At 42.2% G+C, this 19960-nt stretch overlaps 2 protein-coding genes across 6 annotated transcripts; one reads left to right on the plus strand and one right to left on the minus strand.

Annotated features, from left to right (window-relative positions):
• Nucleotides 1–3: 3 nt before the first annotated feature.
• NPRL2 (NPR2 like, GATOR1 complex subunit) lies at nucleotides 4–9208 on the minus strand. 2 transcript variants are annotated; one of them, XM_079964450.1, is made up of 12 exons: nucleotides 9066–9208; nucleotides 8225–8310; nucleotides 7869–7960; nucleotides 7582–7750; nucleotides 6643–6751; nucleotides 5573–5709; nucleotides 3965–4062; nucleotides 3143–3179; nucleotides 2556–2649; nucleotides 2277–2394; nucleotides 1389–1531; nucleotides 4–579 (listed from the first exon to the last, which is right to left on the minus strand). In XM_079964450.1, exons 2-12 carry the CDS (start codon nucleotides 8300–8302, stop codon nucleotides 512–514), a joined length of 1143 nt encoding a protein of 380 aa, XP_079820576.1. In that variant the 5' UTR covers nucleotides 8303–8310; nucleotides 9066–9208; the 3' UTR covers nucleotides 4–511. The 2 variants fall into 2 exon arrangements, with proteins under 2 accessions (XP_079820576.1, XP_079820577.1); XM_079964451.1 differs by lacking the exon at nucleotides 9066–9208 and adding an exon at nucleotides 8962–8986.
• Nucleotides 9209–9248: 40 nt separating this feature from the next.
• Nucleotides 9249–18443, plus strand: CYB561D2 (cytochrome b561 family member D2). 4 transcript variants are annotated; one of them, XM_079964470.1, is made up of 5 exons: nucleotides 9249–9585; nucleotides 10140–10301; nucleotides 11865–12153; nucleotides 14186–14223; nucleotides 14823–18443. In XM_079964470.1, exons 3-5 carry the CDS (start codon nucleotides 12027–12029, stop codon nucleotides 15324–15326), a joined length of 669 nt encoding a protein of 222 aa, XP_079820596.1. In that variant the 5' UTR covers nucleotides 9249–9585; nucleotides 10140–10301; nucleotides 11865–12026; the 3' UTR covers nucleotides 15327–18443. The 4 variants fall into 4 exon arrangements, with proteins under 4 accessions (XP_079820596.1, XP_079820597.1, XP_079820594.1 ...); XM_079964471.1 differs by having other exon boundaries at nucleotides 11941–12153; XM_079964468.1 differs by lacking the exon at nucleotides 10140–10301.
• The last annotated feature ends 1517 nt before the right edge of the window (nucleotides 18444–19960 follow it).

Below are 19960 nucleotides of genomic sequence, written 5' to 3' on the forward strand. Positions count from 1 at the left end.
GGGTAATGAAATTATCTTTCTGTTTTATTTGTACAAGTCTGTTACAGAACTTTTTCCTTCAATACTTTACACAAGGAAATGAATTATGTAATTTCTTGCTACTACAGGATAATACTGCCAGATTAATAACAACCAGCATTTCAGCCTTGTAAACACACATCCATAACATCATGGGTAGCTGGGAACAGGTTTAAGCAGTCACCTGCCCCACTGCTCAACTTCATAGCATTGCAAAACTTGGTTTAATTATTTTTTAAACGAAAATGGAACTCCCAAAACTTCTGTGTGTTTTGCCCAGACAAATGTGATCTTCACTAAAATGTGTATCTTCACTAAACAATCCAAAGAAATCCAAGTCCATCCAGCTCACTTGTTCTAGGCACCAATGGTGCATCATGCCACACAATTTGAGCTATGTTGCTTTTAATGATTTCTGAAGAAATCATGAGCAGTCCCAGGCAGCACAGTAGTAAACAGGACATGATGAATAATCACCCCCCTTTCTGGAGACTCATTTCCAGCAAACAATTATATTGGGGTCATTCTCCAGCCTTTCATCCAGCTCCCGATAGCTCATCCCTAAGAAGGAAACACAAAATACTGGTGAATGAGGATATAAAGTACAACTAATAGGACTCCATGGTGACAGATATATGAAAGTCTTTGAAGGTATGGGACCCCCTATCAGTCACAATTTTTTCAGCTGCCACTGACAGATCCCACTCCAAAACAAAAATCTAAAAGAATTTTTGAGTCAAGCCTGTCGGTAATAGCCTGCGGGAGGCTCTTCAGAGTCCAATTCATTTGCAACACAGCTATGGCAGCCTGATGAGGAATAGTAATTGGGCAAGATTTAGGGGCATTACTATTTCATATGTGTATACGTATATACTGTGGGTATCCCTAATTCATTCTTTCGGTACGCTCTTTGGTGCACCGTGCTCTTTTCATGGTGGTGCCAAATCTGAATTGGAGGCATGCTAAGCAACATTGTTCCAGTTGTTCTACCCCTCATTTGTCTGACCACAGGGAAGAACAAGGAGAGCCTGAATAATCCTTCTTCCAGATGCATGCTAAATAATTTCTGTTCCTGTACCAGATTTGAGTGTGATTTTATTCTGAGAACCCCTTTTAAGCTGTACTGACAACCTCTCAGGGCTATATAAGTACTCTAAGGAAATAAATAGTTCTAGGCATGTTGTGAAGCCATGCATTTCAACAGGCTTTTGCAGTGTAAGTTTTATAACTTGGGTGCTTTAGTCACTTTTACTACTGCCCATTTCATTGCTATGTTATGTTGTTTTTTTATCCGATTTGCTGCTTGGTAGACTGTAAACTATGTGCAGTTTCACTGCTGGATGGATAGGTGTAGACGGATAATTCCTTACCTGTTTTACAGCAGATTTCATCATAGCTATGACAACCTGTGTACAGTCTGGCTGGATGACTTCTTTCATCCCGGGCTACTTTCACAGGATACTTCTGGAGCCGTCGAATAAGGCCCTTCATCAGGCCAAACTGGACAAGCTTCCTGAAAGAGAGAACTAAAACATTCAAGGAAAGGACACAGATTTATTACATAAATTAAAGTTCTTTATATAGTCAAAGTTTGTGTAAATGGCATGATGTCCAAAACATGAATTCTCTGGGGACTAAACAGGAGTGCTCTCTCTCAGCTCTTTCACAATGGAGTTACTTGTGGTCAAAATTAGAATTAACAAAAATATTAAAGGGATATATATCAGAAATGAAGAAAAAAATAATATGCAGATGATACAGTTTAAACTCTTAACAGAACTAATGGATTTGTGTCTAATAGGCAAACAAACCTGTTTGCGATTTAGGCATCAAAGTAACAGAGCAGATGCAATATTTGTATCAGAAAAAGTATTAAGCCCTATTTAAAGAATGTAAAACTTTGCTGTTAGGATGGCAAAAATTATATTTGTTCTTTTCAGGAACAATCCCTATGATCTCTACAGGGGACCTAGAAAAGTCTCCGAGAATGAGTAAGTGGCTCATTCTGTCACTTGCTATACTGAGCATTACTTTTTGTAATTGGCAGAGTAAGCAGTGTTCTGATTATAGGGGAAAAGGTGAGGGTACTTAAGGTATTTCATGAGCCCTACCCTCTTGATTCTTTCCAGTTTTAGCCAAATCATGGTCTCCTCTTTTAGCCATCTGAAAACAGTAGCTAAGGAGGGTACAGCAAGGTCGTATGACTTGAAGAGTCATTCCCATGCGTAAAAATAATATAAAACAAGCCACCCTCCAACCTTTCATCCACTCTCTGGAGCTGTAGGGTGTAGCGGCAAATGAGGTCTCGTACAGTTGTGCCAGGGCTCAGCCCACAATAGAGCTGGAAAATGTCTCTCAAACTGGCTCGCTTGTGACCTATCCAAAAATAAAACAAGAAAATGTATTGAAACATCTGGTGATCACACTTAAGTATATCCTAATTAAATACACCCAGCTAAATGTATTTCAAATATCATTTGCAACTGGAGGACACTCATGATCAATATATACCAATATATGACAAACATCTTTCATACCTGGTTTTGTGACATAAGAGAGGCATTCATCTTGAAGACATTTGTCATCCACCAGATCCTGGACTTTAGGTGTGGTACAATATACATTTGAGTACTGAGGAAGAAAGTGAGAAATCTCAGTACACTTAAATCATTTCAGTTCCCATTGGAATTCATAATGATTGCTTGACAAACCCATCCCATCAGTAGAACACAGTGTCAAATAATGAACATGCCTGGGCTGAAGGATGTGAAAATTAAGATTACTTAGGAAAATTGCATAAAGCAAACAAGGGAAACTTTCTAATGCAGAAATACACGGAACCTCTACTCACGACCACAATCCATTCTGGAGGCCCGTCCTTATGGCGAAACGGGTCGCTGGGAGAGGCGCTGTTGTGCGCAGGCGGCAATCACCCGCTTCTGCACATGCACGAACAGCGATCGCCGCTCCTGTTACTTCCGGGTTTGTTGTGGTCGCAATTTGGAACGTCTGCTAGTGGAGGCGGTTGTAAGTAGAGGTTCTACTGTATGCGCATTTATGAACTAGACATCACATTGCTTAAAATCAGCTCAATCATGTTGAGCCACTTACCCATTAAACTCACCTGAAGTATGGAAACTAGAGTCACTACTCCATAGTATCTGAAAAACGTGACAGCCATTAGAAATAAACCCATGCTAAAAGTTCATGCACCAAAAAAGTGCAAAAGTATACAGTAGGGCAAATAATATATTTGATATAATTTCCATACAGATCCTATAGTAATACTGAAGACATTAGGACAGGGTAGACGCTTAACATGCAGGAAAGGTGTTAGCTTTAGCTAACGTAGTGTTAAGTGCATCCTGCAAAATTTCTGTAACCCTAAAAATAAACAACACTTACATTCTAAGACAGGTGCTGGGATTTCTGCTTGGGTGGTATTCACTATGCTTCTTGACACCCCCCTCCCCATCACAGACAAGAGTGGGAAAGGCACACGTTTCCACAGGGCAGCCACAAGTAGTGACTTGCATGTGTGAAAAATATATGAGAGACTCCAAAATATGTGTGACTCTAAATGCTGCACCCTAAAGGACATCAGTTCATTATTTAAAGTTAATTGACACCAGGCACAGGATTCGCCAAATTTCCACATTTTACACATCATGCCTACATGTGCGCGCCCCCCCCCCACAGTCTGACACGCTTCAAACATTTATTGTCTAGTTTAGCTCTGAATCCAGGGTTTGTTTGTTTGCCTTTTTGATTTAGATGATTGTGCTTGAATTGCAGACAAAGTAAGAGGTGGTAGAGCAAAGAGAGAGCTAAAAGAAATGGAGGACAGGAAAACAAACAACAGGGCTGAAATCTACTGAATCTAAAAATCCCCACTGGTTTGCAATCAAGCTAATGCCTTGTTCTCCCTTTGGCACCCGGTACTTACAAGAGGTTCTGGACAGCAATTCGAACCAAATTGAGCTCCACGTCTGCCTCAGCTGAGATTTTCTGAACATGCCGAAAACCATCAATGTACGGCAAGATCTTGGGAGAGAGGATATGCATATAATGCAAGGCTAAGCAGGGATGTACATGCACAAGCACACTTTTCACACAACTAGGAAGACAAGGCCTGATCATCTCAGAATTGACATGAATGTAGAAGGCTCAAGTGACATCTGAACTCAAAAAATCTTCACTTTCAGTATCCAGGTCAGAATCAGGGGAAGCAGTAACAGTATTAAACATGTGTGAACATTAAGTATTTAATAATGTTTGCCTGCATCTCATGACCCCTTTTTCCTTTATAAACCAGCATTTCCCAAACTTTATTGACACCATGATGAGCTTATAAAGTTGTCATTGACCTCAACCCTAATTCTTAGGAATGTAAGTGAAATAGCAATATAAAATCAACATTTATTAATCATAAGTCACCACTACTAGGAATCATAAAAAAAGCAAATCTCTGATTAAATACAGAGATTCCTCACTGGCAAGGGAGGTGCACTCTGTACATGCCCATGCCCTTTACTTCTGAATCTTAAGAGTTCTTAATTATTCCCCTCCCCACTATACCTCAAACTTCTTTTTGACCCCTAGGTCTTCATTCACCCTCTGCGCATCAACCATAGGGGTAATGCTGCTTTAAACTGACCAAAGGTAAAGGTAAAGATAAAGGACCCCGACAGTTAAATCCAGTCGCAGATGAATCGGGGGTTGCAAAACTCATCTCGCTTTACAGGCCGAGAGAGCTGGCGTTTGTCCGCAGACAGTTTTTTCCGGGTCATGTGGCCAGCATAACTAAGCAGCTTCTGGTTCAACGGAACACCAAAACCTGAGCAGCGCACAGAAACACCGTTTACCTTCCCGCCAGAGCAGTACCTATTTATCTACTTGCACTTTTTGGCGCACAGGGACCAAGCAACGGAAGCTCACCCCGTCGTGGGGATTCGAACCACCAACCTTCTGATCGGCAAGCCCAAGGGGCTCAGTGGTTTAGGCCACAATGCCACCCGCATCTCCTTAGAGGACTTTTTCCTAAGGTGTACTATACGAGAAAAGTGCGTTCCTGTCCACCCTCCAGGCAACATGACAAAAGGAAGCAATTATTAAAGTAGCAGTAACACAAACCCAACTATACAAGTACACTTCAGCAGTATTTCAAGTCATCTGTGACTAGTGTTTCAGATTCTACAAAGTTTGATACTGGAGGCTCCTCTCATTAATAAATTCTGGGGAATAATCTTCTCATGTGTACCATTCAGTGCTCATTGAGAAAAATGAATCAGTAAGTATAAGAGTAACATGTTAAAGGGAAAGAAAAACAGGCACACCTTACAGAAACACATTTCTTCTCAGAAGACTTGCACAGGATCAAGCTGCCTAAAAATCACATATTTCTTGTGATAATTTGCCAATTGACATTAATGGCCAGCCTCTCCCACAAAATTCTATGGCCAGGCAAGGTTCATTAGCTGGGGTGGGGGGACTGTGAAGATGCCTTTGCTACCATCACACTACTGTATTAAACAAGACAATTGTGGATACCAACCTGCTGAGTGGTGAGATCCCACTGGGAATTGAAGAAGTCATCCTTATCTTGGGTGAAGACAGGAACGTCATATTCCTGCACAATGGGGGGATCTGGGCGTTGCTCAATCACTTTCAGGTGAATGGTGTTTGATTCATCTGTATGAAGGAGCAAAAGAGGACAGAGCTAGGGACTTCTGAAGATGTTTTGCTGCCTGAAGCAAAGTACAAAATGGTTCCACCCACCCCAATCTATGTACAGAAGTTCATTGAACTGGCAGCTGAATCTTAACACTGGTTGATAGGACAGCTGCAATTGGAACACATGGATCTCTGCACTGTACTTTGATGATGTGACTTTTTTAAATATAGCACAACTGGGGTGGTTCCATCCCAAGAGCTTACAAATAAGAACAATGTTCCTGAGCCACTCCGGGCTCTTTTGGGATGATGGCAGAATATAAATTTAATGAAATAAATGATTAAGGAATGTAAACCAAAACATCTTATCTAAATCTTTTGAAGTCTGAACTTTAGTTTGTTGCTTGGTTCCCAATTGCAAAGTTATCAGATGGGGGAACAAAAGGGTCCCTAGAAGCAGACAGGGTTGCATGCCTGAAACAGGAAGGGGGAGCCTGATGAAATTAGCACAATGAGCTAATCCAGATTAATTGAACAATGACAACCAACAACTTCTCTTTTTTTTGCACTCTTGGTCATGACAGCCAGACAACAGCTGACAGGAAAATAAAGGTGTCTGAACATCAGAAATAATTCATCTATGACAGGAAGAACTTGCTTGAAAGTCCAACTTTCAATGGACATTTGTGCCATTCTCTTGAAGCTAACAAAAACTAAACTCAAGGGCATCAATGTAGGATTTAATATTCATATACCACCCTTTCCTGAAATACACCACATTCTATAGCAACTGGACTATTTCTATCTTTCAATAACTGGAGGAAAAAAGAGAGAGCAACACAACACTAAGTGTTCTTTCCCTGCATTTCCTTCAAGAATCACTTGAAAGTTTGCAATTTAACATGCAATTTGAAAAGGAGCATTTGCTGCTACTTTTTGGTTGACAGTTACCTATAGGAAGAGTGCATTTGCCAGTGGCATTTAGTTCCTCAAGTAGGATGGTCATGATGGGTATCAACTTCTGTTTGCTCTCATCAGTGGAAATGAAGCCACTCTCAAGCTAGAAAGAACAAAGTCAATGATGCACCAAAATGCAACTTTAAATATACCATGAGAAGCAGAGGTAGTATTGTGTGCTGAAAGTATCCCATACTAAATAAAAATCTTTCATGGGGAATGTGCATGTATATATGTGTGTGTAAACAAACACACCCACACCTTTTTATAAAGTACTGTAATGGGAGAAACTTCGCCATTAGTGCAACTGCAGGATCGGTAACAATCCTGCAGCAGTTGTGTGATAAGTGGATGGGAAGATATTCCTGCTGCTGAAGCAGCAACCCTGAAACAAGAGAAAAGGCTATATGCTTCTTGAAGCAAATAGGCAAATAAACAGGAGATGTGTGCTTTTGAGACTGGTGGGAAGGGAGAAAGTATATATCATTGATATTTTTTTTTAAATTAGAAAGGAACATCAACATGGCAGAACACTGTTGCAAAGAATTAGATAATTGCACCATTTCTTCTCAGAAATGGTAAAGTAGGTAAATATTCACACTTTACCAACCTTAAAGATGATACATAAACTCTTCAAAAGCAGCTGCACAGTACCCTAAGAAAGAACAGGGAGAGTGCTCTGCCAGGTCATCAGTGATGTCACAGGTACTATCCAACAGGTATCTGTGACAGTCACACACATCTATCACAGTAGCACTGGTTGCACGTTTGGGTGGTAAATTTCAGAGTTCAGCAGGCGCAATTCAGCAGAACAAAGAAAGAAAACACAACAATAAAACAAAGCAGAGGAGACTTTAAATTAAGCCTTCATGTTGCTAAAATATGTGATCTGCACATCCTCTTGTGGAATGGCATATTTGTGTCATGTCTAACCTCTAGAGTGGTAAGATAACCTGCCAGTTTCTTCACTATAGGCTCCAGTGCACAAGTCTTAGCTCTAGCATCACAAACGAAGCCAAGGTTGAAGAGCAAGGCATTCCGGCTGTACTTCTTATGCTCAATGCAAACTGGGCAACCAATTAGCTTTTTCCCCATAGCTGTACTGTTAGAAAGAGAGAGGATGTATTTTAATGTTATTGAATATAATAATCATGCCACAGATGGGCATGATTAAAGGGGAAGGGTGGTCTACAAGACTCATGTGGATTTTTTCTACTTACACAGTGATGAGCTTGTTTTGCAGTTCAGGTTTGGTGATGATATAGACCTGAACTGTATCAAAGAGTTCTCGGGAAATGAAATCCTCTGGTACCTGCAGGGTCAGAAATTAAATCTGCAGATCAGTAGTCGCAAGATGAGATCTATGGACTCCTTTGAAACCCATCTAAACATATTTTTATAAATCAGTTTTTCACTGTCAATGAAGAGTTATGCTGCAGAGCATAGCTGCCGCTCAGAGTAAACAGTACTGGGCTCAATGGACAAATAATCCCGCATAGCATAAGGCAGCTTTCTCAATGTCCCACAACTATATACTGACCAGTTTCTTTATACCATGATGCCTGGTACCACTAACCTGATATGTTATCTTAGGCCCAAGTGTTGGGTGGAATTCACTGAAAAAGATACACTCAATTCTGCTGCTGACTTCCATAGTGATAACTGCAAGAGATCAAGTATACACAACTGATGATACTCCCAAGTAAATACCTCATAATTTTAAGAATTGTTATTTGTAATAGGGAGGGAACTCCACAAATCCAGAAAGATCACAGGAAGGGCACAACTTCTTGTAGCTGTTAACCATGCCTCCCTCAGTTATGTACAACATCCCATCATATAGCTCTTATAAGTCTCTGAGGACTTTTATTCATGAGCAGTGGCGTAGCGTGGGGGGTGCAGGGGGGGTCGGCCGCACTGGGCGCAACATCTGGGGGTTAGGGTTAGGGGGCGCAAATCCATGGGTTAGGGGGCGCAAATTACTTGCCTTGCCCCAGGTGCTGACAACCCACGCTACGCCACTGTTCATGAGTTTAAGTTTATGCAAGCTTTCCCACATATAAAGGAACAGTGACAAGCAGTGGGATTTCCTGCTGCAGCTAAGCTCTCCTTTCCGTCTCCCCTCAGTTCAGGAGGGCTTCCCTGGCTCGGCTCAGCCTGAGCTTTGAACCCCTCACTCTCCTTAGCTCAGTTTTCCTTCTAAATTGTTACACTTCCGGCTGGCAAAAGACACTGGAAAAAATTGTTCCTGTGTAGGAAACTCCAGGTTCATTGCTAAGTGGGCAGACAGGTAAGAGCTACACTCGCACACACATTTCTCCAGGGAACGCAGCACAAACGGGCGAAACAGCCTGCAAGCGCCCCCTCCCTCCTCCCCAAGTTAACGAAGAACAGCACTGAAGGAAAGGCGCACTCACCGGCGACCGAGAGAGGAGAGCAGCAAGAGCACGCATGCGCACACTATAGTCCTGAGTGTGGCCGGAGTCGGGGAGAACGATTGGCTTTTCAACGCAGGCGCAAAACAGCTGGGCACGCGCGCGCGCGCGAGAGAGAGAGAGAGAGAGAAAGACTAACGTTATGGCGCATGCGCGTGCCATTACCATTTTATCTGGCCTAGTGCCGAGACTGCTGTCCCGGAGATGCGCGCACACAGATTTCTCTGACTCCCGATAAAACGAATGGCAATTCCAAACAAAGGAGCCGTCGAGGAGAACTTGCCCAGGTGGTCACGTGTCTTATCAGGTTGAAGGTTTCATTTGACAGAACTTCGCCCGTGATGGACAGCGAGGCTCAGCCTCTCAGATGCGGAGGATGACAGTCAGGGTAGGCGGGCCCTAGAAGGCCAGTCTCGGCCTTGCCCAATCAGCAGGGGGCGCTTGCTTCCTCTGCTTCTATCGGAGTTCCTGCTCCCTTGCTATGAGGATCATCCGCGAGCAGGTAGGTGAAATCCGCGCTCCCCGGGATCTACTGTTGGACACGGGTGTGTGGGTGTGGGTGTTTGGACTAAGGAACTCGGTGTGTATGCGAACCCAAGTGGGAAGGTGGGCGGCAGCGTGGGTCGAGATCTGCCCCCTTTTGCACAGCTGTCGTGGGTGGGGCTGTTCCTGTGACTTGAAGCCTTGCTGGGGATGCCTTTGTGTGACCCGCATCTTCGATCTTGGCAAATCGGCACCTGAACCCAGAAATCTCCTGCTCCTCAAAATCTCGCTTTGCGAAGAATTAGGAGGAGGGGCGGGTGCCTTATCCGAGGAGAATGTGCTTTTGGATTAGGGAAGATTGGGTCCTCCCAATGACTATCGAATATATAAATATGTATATAAGCATATAAGCATATATGCTATACAGTATACCGTATAGTAAACGGGGGTCCGAAGGGTCTGTGGGTGTTCCCCCCACCCCTGTAATTTGGCAGACTGGGTATCCTCCCTCCGCAAATGAATAGGGTGGGGAAGAATAATGAAGCACACTAAATCTCGCTCTGCCATTCATAGTGCACAGAAAGAGCTCCGGATCGGACTCTGCAATAACAGGTTGCTGAGGGGAGATGAATGAGCAATGGCGACTCTACCACATTTTCATACTTAAGACAACAGGATCAGTGTCCCGACACGACAGCTGATCAGTGGCAGCAGGTTTAAAAGAAAGGGATGCTGGTGAGAGTGAATATATTGCATTTTCCTCCTGAAGTCAGCTGTGGTTTAATTACTGCTTAAATAAAATACACTAAACTGGATAAATACAAATGCCATCCGGTTACAAGATCAAGCATAGAGGTGGTAATTTCACCATTTATGGCTTCCTGGGTTTGAACACTTATTCATACTACTTTGGAAACTACTGAATGAGCTCTCTCTCTCTTTTTTACTCTTTTAAAAGGGAGTGTTCACTCTGACTGACAATATAATTCTGTGTTTGAAAAGAAGTGAATGCATCTCTGTTGGCTGTGGTCCCTTTGAGTTTAATTTCAGTGTCAATCTCATTTCTTTGTTAATTCAGGGGTGAAACTAGGCTTTAGGGAAGCTTGTAATGTTTAATAGACTATTGTATTTTAATATTCTGTTGGAAGCTGCCCAGAGTGGCTGGGGAAACCCAACCAGATGGGCGGGGTATAAATAATAAATAATAAATAATAAATAATAAATAATAAATAATAAATAATAAATAATAAATAATAAATAATAAATAATAAATAATAAATAATAAATAATAAATAATTATTATTTATTATTATTAATTTCACCTGGGTCAAAGACCCAGTTTGGCAGCCACATGCATTTGCACACACAGGCTAGGAGCCTCAGTGGTGCCACTCTGGAGACTTTATTGGGGCAACCCCCCCACCATGCATATGGCCCTAGTTAACCCTATGATTTCATTCCAGTAAGAAGGTGGATCTGTAGACGGTGCAAAGAAGGGATTAACAGGGCTTGCACCTTGCTTCAGCTCTCCACTCAGGGTTGCTTCATCTGGGACAAAATTCATGTAGAGAAAGCAGCGCTGGGTAGAAATGAATGTGCAACCCATGTGTACATAAGATGTTTGGAGTTCTCTTGTATTGCCACATAAAAAACAACAACCTGGAATCTCCCCCCTCACCAGTTGGCCACAGGTTTCTGGTGTGTTTAATCAATAATAAATTGGATTGATCAATGAGAATCCAGGAAGCAGAATAGGACTACGCATAGTTTACATATTAAGCTTTGCATGAACCAGGGAGAATCTATTAGGTGTTTCAGTTGGTGCTGGTGGCTGAAGATTTGTTCAAGAGCTCTAATCTTAATTTGGGAATTCCATGAGGAACGTAAAGAAAAATGTGGTTATGCCTTAGTCTGCCAAATGCTTCCACGTTTCAATAGCATTTCTCCATGGAGCTGCAGCATCAATACTTGCTGTCATAAAATGAAATATGTCTGTGACTCAACAGGCTTTCTTAGCAAACCAATAATAAGAGTGGTGTAACTCTTGTAGTGCTTTATACTGGCTTTGTAGTTTGTCAGTGTGTCCATGATGAAGGGGAGAGTTCAGCTGACTTCCTGAAATAGCCCATTGCTATTGCTAATAAAATAAGCATATGGTGGGGAACAAAGTCTTCTTTTGCTAGCCAGGATTTTTCTTTAGTCTGCCCTTAAGATTCACCAGTCAAAGTTATTGCTGGGCCTTGTGCCATCTTATGACAGATTTTTTGGTGTTAATAGCTTTGCCTGTCTTTTTCTCAGGCAACTAACAGACGTATGAGAAGTATGTTTTCCCCATCAGCACAATAACATTCTATCGTTTCATGTGCTGGGGAAGCTGATACATGCTGCATACAGAAAAAGGAAGCTGGTAACTGGTGAAGGGTGGAAGGTCAAGATCCTGTCAACTGTGCTGGAGAAGACATGGCTCTGACTGTTGAAACAGAATCGCGAATATACCACTCTCTCAGAGCTGTCTTTGGTGCTACTGCGCACCTTGCCTCACTTGGATTCACCATCTTCATAGCTGTGGTGGCTAGACCTGGATCAAGTAAGTAGGATGCAATGATAGGTGCATTGTTAAATGTGCTCCAATACCTGTGCATAGGTTTGATTAAAAACTAAGACGTGGACAGATATACACTCAATCAAAATTCTGTCTTGAGTGTGAGTAAAGAATGTTAGTCATTTGAAAGTAAGACTTATAGTCCAGCACTTTGTAGAGCTGATTTCAGGTGGTTTAGGCCTCACTCTGCATATAGCCAATGGATAGGCTTCTGAATAATCTAAGCTCTCTAGGGCACTTCTGCTCTTAAATATAATTGTTTTACAGGGCCTAAGCTGATAGGAATAGCTTCTGCCTGACATAACACATAGGATGGTGTCTGGTGTCTCAGTCCTACAAGAAACCTGTGCATGGTCCTGATGCACATTTTAATGTTCATCCCCTTCATGGTGTTTTTCCAAACCTTATGTGAATTAGGAAGACCATCCACATGAAGTTTACATGTCTGTGACTACAGTCTTTGATTATTGCCTGGAGAGAGTTTGGCCAGTGCACTTTACTGACGAATAGTGTAGCATTTCTGTTTTTCCATTACAAAATGCAATACATGAGCTCTGTCACAGTAAACCAATCCTTTGCAACATCTCCTGTTACTAACTTTGCAGTCCTAGATGTTTTATGAGAATAAACTTTGAGCCTCTCTCTGTTAAATGAGTCTTCTAGTGAAATATGATCCTTTAACATAACAAAAGCTTTAGACAAGATCACTAGGCCCATTTTCAGTGATGCCTTAGGTATTTTGGCATAGGGCACTGCATTTCCGCTTGCAGTCTCAGCAAAGCACATGTGTTGAACCAAAGGTGAGACTGCGAACGCCATCTTGGTAGTCAAGATGACCCTGAAACTAATTGGTAGTTGTTGCAACAATGAGCTCACCTCTATATGCACTTGCTTTGTTATAGGTTAATTGGATTGCTTTGATGCTATGCTTATCTGTGGGGCCTGGGATATTGGGCTCTTGGCCTACAGAGGGGAAGTATCTGTAAGCCTTAGATCAGGCTTCCTCAAACTCAGCCCTCCAGCTGTTTTTGGCCTACAACTCCCATGATCCCTAGCTAGCAGGACCAGTGGTCAGGGATGATGGGAATTGTAGTCTCAAAACATCTGGAGGGCCAAGTTTGAGGAAGCCTGCCTTAGATAGTTTCCAGCTATGCCCTCAGATGGATTGATGAGAAGTTCTGGTCAAACAAAAGTATGCCGTCTTTTGTATAAGTAATGCTTAACTTATTAGCACTTTGTGGACAAATCATGATTGCTTCCTGCTGTGGTGTTCCCCCCATGTCTGTAATGGCAGTGGGGCTTTGCAGGCTGTGTTGTAAGTTTATACTTTTCTTTAATAAAGCATTAGAACTGGCCATTCTGGTGTCTTTGATTTTCTCTTTTGGTATCTGCACCAAACCACTTCCACTGACCCTCCTTTGGGCTGCAGATCAGAACAACACACCACATTGCTCAAAATATTCGATTTTTTTTAGAGGGATATAATCTGTGTTGTGCCAGATTCTAAAAACATCCCTGTTGCACCTACAACCCACAATTTAGTGTAGCATAAGGTTTCATGTACTTGTGGCCACAAATTTTATACTACTGCAGATCTGTTCCATCTTTCAGGTACCACAATGCTTGTTTATCTTTTTCCTACTACAAAGTAAATGGCAACCTTTCCAGAATTCATATGCAATTCCACAATGTGTTTGGAGTGCTGTACTGCATTTCTTTCAGCGCTTTGGATTTTGAAGTCATTTTGTTATGTCTATTTTGGGGAAAGTTTTGCTCCTCCCTCAACCTCACGTGAGAAGGAATGACAAAGGGATCCAAATTGAAGTACACAGTATACAAAAATGTGTGATGGCTTCTCTCCAGCAACAATGATTCTAGTACACTTAGTATTTCCACACAATTGGATTAATTATAGGATTTAAAGGCATGTATCCTATTTCCATAGCAGGTAGCACATTTTCAGCTGTATGCTAACTGATCGTCTACAGGGACTCACCTTGCTTTTGTTTCTTTCCAGGCTTGTTCTCCTGGCATCCTTTCTTAATGTCTCTTGCGGTAAGCCAGCCACAGGCATTCTTTACAACAATCTTCCTAAATAACTAATTATAACCTTACCTTATCTATATCGGGCTTTGTTTAGTGGACCGAATAGTCTGAGAAAGGGCTGGAGGCAGCTTATTGTGGAGTAAGATGAAAATTCGTGCTAAGGAATTGGAAAAGGCATAGGTGATGCAGCTGCTCCTGCCTGTTGTGGGACTGGAATCCAGAATTCCCTACTGGTGGATAGGATTAAAATATGAGATAATTATCCCTTCATTCTCTGTGTGCAGCTCACAAAGCTTTTATCTTCTCCTTTGCTGATGAGGATCACTATAAAATTTGTACCAGCCAGATGGGCGGGTATTATTATTATTATTATTATTATTATTATTATTATTACCACCTTCTTTAGAAAAGAGAGAAGCCTTTCCATGACAGAACAATTTCTTCTCCAGTATTTGGCAGGAATTCCCAAGTTGCTACACAAAGTTAAATGCAGGGGAAAGCAAGGAAGCTGTTGTTGTTGTTGTTAAGCTGGGAATGAGTGCAATTTTACCATTGGCTAAATGTAATGTAACAAACCATAGTGGTGTTGTCTTCTTTTGCCTCTCCAGTTTTCTTTCCTGATGACAGAAGCCCTGCTGACTTTCTCTCCAGAGAGCTCCCTCCTCCAGTCCTTCTCCCGGAAGGCCAAGGTCCGCTTCCATTGGGCTTTACAGTTGCTCTCACTCACCTGTGCAGTGTTGGGCTTGGCCATCATCAGCTATAACAAGTACCGCAAGGGGAAAGACCATTTTGTCACCTGGCACGGTTTGACTGGCTTGCTGACTGTGCTGTATGCTACCATGCAGTGCATGGGGGGCCTTGCTCTGCTCTACCCCAAGCTGATGAAGAACTGGACACTGAGCAAACTCAAGCTTTACCACGCCACATCAGGGCTGATTGGTTACATTCTTGGCTGTGCCAGTTTGATGCTGGGTATGTGTTCCTTGTGGTTTACCATATCTGTAACTGGAGTCTCCTGGTATCTTTCCATGCTGTGTCCTATCCTCACTAGCCTGGTTATCATGAACCAAGTGAGCAATGCCTACCTCTATCGCAAAAGAATCCAGCCTTGAAAGCCATCCTGAAACAGACAGCTTGTGGGATCTCTGAAGAATTCCTGCATTGTCAGTAAGGAGTCAGGTGGTCTTACAAGGCAGTGGGACTGAAGAATCTCTTTTTACTTGCCTATAGCATCGTATGGTATTTTATGTAATTTCTGACTTTTCCCTGTGAAAATCCTGGAGATGCCCATCCTGTTGAACCAGCTTCCTTTTGGTGCCAGAGTGTCCATGTAGCATTTTCTCTTCTCTGTCAAAATACCTCTGGAAATATGGCCAGTGCTAAGTAGCCCAGTTGCACTCTGCTGGTGCCTCCCTGTGAAAGAACACCAAGTATTGCTTATGTCGTTCTTGATTCAGGTAGCTGCTGAAATCCTTCTCGCGTACAGACACACACACCTCAGCTGTTTTAATATACTTTCTCTTGGTAAACTGTTTGGGGTTCAGATGTCCTGGTTTGGGTATCAGATTGAACCTTTTAACACTCTGAATAAGGGAAGGGCTGATCTCTCTCTAACACAGTTGTAAAGGCCTGAGTTTCTGTCTAAAAAATCTGTCCTGACTGTGCAGTGCTCTAAGCTGTATTAGAAATGACAGGGTAATTTGAGCTAGGCAGGATCTAAACATATTATGTGCTTTAAAAACAAAGCTGTCTTGTATGGAGACTCTACAACCAGAAAGTGGCAGGGGAGGACAGAGGGCCTAACACTTCTCATTTTTTAATGCTCAAGAACACCATACCACCCCTGTCTAGCAGGTTTTCTCCCCAGCAGGATTCAAAGTGCATGTTAGCATGTAAGTGTACATTATTATTATTACTGCTGCTTTATCTGTTCATAGCCTTGTAGCTGAAGCTCTCAGGGGGATTTACATAAACAGTTTAAAAACCAAACCTGATCAACTATATGTGTTAGACTGGCTGAGTAACTTCACTTCCTGAAATAGTGAAGTGGCTCAGATGTGGATCAATTAGCCATTGGCGTTTTCCAGAGACAATTTGATGTGAAGAGATGGTGGTTGACATGTAGAGCATTTTGTACAACCTGTCTTAGATCTAGACAAACATTAGGAGATACTTGCCATTTCCTTCCACTGTTATAATATTCTGAGGGCTGCAACTCCTTCACTACCCCACCTTCTCTCCTGTGTGTTTTTTTTTTTTTTACTCTCTTAGAAGTCCTGTCATTCCATGTCTGCACCACTCAGTTCAATGTGGCTTAGTCCCCCGCTACTCTGGACTGCATTGCAGGCTTGTTTACCTGTGCTTGCCTTGTGTTTGTGTGGAAGTAGGGGGAAAGGAAGAAATTGCTACTGTGTCCTCCCTTCTGTCGCCACTCTGGCCCTCAGTAGTTATTGTGGCCTTTTCTTTGGTCAGCTGCTATAACAGCAGCCATTTTGAGAGCAACTGCTGCCTAGAAAATAACAGGCAAACACTGAGAACCAGGACGAAGAGGGGCAGCACAGTGATGGATTCTCCTCCTCCTCTTCCCTGGTGGAAAGATGTGAGGCAGGCAAAAGTTACATGAGCATATGGTACACTGAACTTGAGAAAGGCTTTCAACAATGGTATAACCAAGTCTCTGTTCCCTTCTTTACATTGATAACTTCTGGGTTCCTCCTTTCAGGTTGATGCGTGCACTGTTCATGGGAAAGCTTCACGGACAAAAGCACAATACTATGTAAGCTTAGGAATTTCTCTTTGAACTTCTGGCCTAGTGGTATAGGTTCTCATAATCTTTTATCCTATACCTGGAATGGTATACCACAAGACCACATTATTACCTGAAACTATTCCTGATAGAGGGAAGCTTACAGCCCGGCAAATGTATTTATGCCCTCTCAAGGTGGAGAAGAAACCTGCTCAGTCCTTTCCCTTCTAGGTGTACAGAATTTCCATTCACTCTTGCGTTATGGTAGATGAATAGTAGCTTCATTTTATGGCCAGGTAAGCAAAAGGGAGCTCTGATGTCCAAAGGTTTCCCACTGATCCAAGCACAGAGGTTAGAATAGTATCTGCATGGCTGTCTTCTTTTGTAGCTCTTAGACCAAAACTCCCAACATTTGATTTCTCATGAGTCACAGTATTTAACAGAGACGATCCTGTGAACAGGAACATGGAAGCAGAGCACTGAAATACAGATAAGCGCTCTTCTTTTTTCAGACTTGGCACTGTTTGCCGATACATGACATGTTCTGCACAAATGTAACGTGTGATCAACACTTGTGTTGATCTACATACAATCTCTGTGTGGAAATACTTTCTACACAGGAATGTTGAGGCACAGAGAAAAGCTTCTAGATGGGCTGATGGTACTTAATCTCTTGCAGTTCCAAGGCAAGGATGAAACCCAGTTGCTTTTTTATCATTAGCTAACAGCTGACTTCCAGATTTGGTTTGCTTGCAGCATGTTTAAGTGGCTTCAACCAAAGTGCATACAAAGGTTCCCACCAGCTGTGGGACTAAATCAAGGAAAGGAGTCTTTGTTTTGCTGCCTGGGAAGAAGAGAGAATGACTGCCTTAGCAAAGAATGAGAAAATGGGCAAAGCTGGGCCCCTTGTTTAATGGGATTGGAAGAAGCACCATGGTTGCAAGGAGATAAGACACTGGCCCCGACCTAGATAAAGTTAATCATGACTAAAGCTCTTTGAAACCTATGAAAGAATGTGACTAATTGAAGTCCCATTGTTTTCATCTTCCAGTGGTATGTACCTTAGATGTCCCGTGCAGCATCATTTGCTTCAACATATAGTTTGCCATAATGTATTATGTAAAAATGCTACATTTTTATGGACTAGAGTACCTGGTTATCTTTTCTATGGAGCCCATGGTCCCCACACCTTTTCTTGCGTCTATGCGATACCAGTCCTTTCAATGACAACTGCGACAGGCATTATGTCAGCAGGAATGCTTCATTTTCACCAGTTACATGGATTGATTTGGCTGAAATATATATTGCTGTTACTGAAACATCAAGCGTTCTGCCAAATCTGAAACTGCACCAACAAAGATCGTTGTTTGCACTGGACTGTTTGTGATGAGTATATCTGCCAGGCAGGTGTACCCATCATTGAGCTTGATCAAAGAAAGGTAATCAAGAGTGCTCTATTAAATAAAGCTTTTGAACACCTGTAGCGGCTCTGGCATGTTGCCTTTTTATTTGTTTTTGCTCCCTTCTGATCCACTAAGATGAGATATCCTCAAGCAGAGTTCATGAGATACCTGGTATCTGCAGATAACATTGCTCTTTCTTGCTGGCATCACATCTGTTAATAACAATTTTATTCTGCCCTAGTCAGACCTCATCTAAAGTACTGTCTACAGTTCTGGGTGCTGCATAGGCAAATTGGAACAGGTTCAGAAGAAGACACCAAAGATGGCTAGTGGGGTGGAAAGCCAGTCTCATGAGGAAGGAATGGAAGAACTGGCATGTTTAATGATAGCACTTTTCAAATACTCAAAGGTCAGTTACACAGAAAAGGGAAAATACTTGTTCCTTGCAATCCCAGAGGACAGGACTAGATCTAATAAGCAAGTTGGGGGAGGGCTTATTGCAGCTGAATGTTAGAAAAGCTCTTTTAATGACAGTGAAATCAGTTGCTGAGGTTGATGGGCTCTCCCTCATTGGAAGTCTTCAGGCAAAGGCTGGGCAATCATCTTTTGGATGCTGTAGCTCAGGATTTCCAATGCTGAGCAGGGATTGGCCTAGATGGTCTACAAGACTCCCTCCAACTCTTACGATTCTATGAATGTTCATTACCAGTAATTGTCATACTGATTATTACCAATAGGTGGCACTACAACAGTAAAGGATAGCAGAGATTTAACAATTATTTCTGCCCCTGGGTAGAAAAGAGCTGTTATGGGAAGCCTCTGGTGTTGGCAAAATTATCCAATACCTTCAGGGTGCACCAGGATGATAGTAAAACAACAAGTAGAGCCTAATTGCTATTTGAAAGCATAATTGAATCCAGAGTGATTCTGCAGCTGCTCCTTTAATACGGTGCTAATAGTAAAGCTCCCTGTTCCTCGACTTCCTAAAGTTGTTACTGGGGTGAAGTAAACTGCAAGGAGTCAATGGGCAGCTTGAAAATACCTCTTGGTGCCAAAAATTCTTTCACAGCAGCCCAGAATTTAGTTATGAAACTAACAAGGCCTAGTGGACTTAGTGCTTCCCTCCTTTGATTTTAGACAGCATGTCTTGGCAGCCAAAAAGTATATAATGGATAGAACAGTGACACCTAAAGCTGATGCAGTACCAGCAGTTCAGAAGTCTCCCATAAATTTCTATAGGACCAAATATTATGAATGGGAATAAAGTTAAATTCCACCTACAATGCAGGATTGTACGCTGTAGAGAAAAGAGGTACATTTTACTCCCGTTGCAACAGTTTTAGGAAAACTTCCAACTATTGTATACCTCTCCTGATAGTGAGAATTTATAGGTGGATATTTCGCATCAGCAATATTTCTTTTAAACAGAGAAAATGAGAAAAAGAGCTATAAAGAAGGATCCTACAGGAACTAGCTCTGTGTATCTGTGATTGACATGAATCATTTGGCCTTTAGACCAGTGCTCTACCTAACTTGCAAGGGCCCAGTATGCTCTTCAGAAGAATGACTTAGTACTACACCAAGGCACCTGGCTAGC

The sequence above is a fragment of the Podarcis cretensis genome (assembly GCF_951804945.1).
Source record: "Podarcis cretensis genome assembly, chromosome: 2".
NCBI lineage: Eukaryota > Metazoa > Chordata > Lepidosauria > Squamata > Lacertidae > Podarcis > Podarcis cretensis.

Excerpts from the sequence above, each read along its gene's own strand:
- CYB561D2 (XM_079964470.1), top strand. The coding sequence starts at position 12,027 with ATGGCTCTGACTGTTGAAACAGAATCGCGAATATACCACTCTCTCAGA. Across the intron at positions 12,154-14,185 it reads GGTGGCTAGACCTGGATCAA|GCTTGTTCTCCTGGCATCCT; the intron begins GTAAGTAGGATG and ends GTTTCTTTCCAG. Across the intron at positions 14,224-14,822 it reads CTTTCTTAATGTCTCTTGCG|TTTTCTTTCCTGATGACAGA; the intron begins GTAAGCCAGCCA and ends TTGCCTCTCCAG.
- NPRL2 (XM_079964450.1), bottom strand. The coding sequence starts at position 8,302 with ATGGAAGTCAGCAGCAGAATTGAGTGTATCTTTTTCAGTGAATTCCAC. Across the intron at positions 2,395-2,555 it reads CTCTTATGTCACAAAACCAG|GTCACAAGCGAGCCAGTTTG; the intron begins GTATGAAAGATG and ends ATTTTTGGATAG. Across the intron at positions 580-1,388 it reads TGAAATCTGCTGTAAAACAG|GGATGAGCTATCGGGAGCTG; the intron begins GTAAGGAATTAT and ends TTTCCTTCTTAG.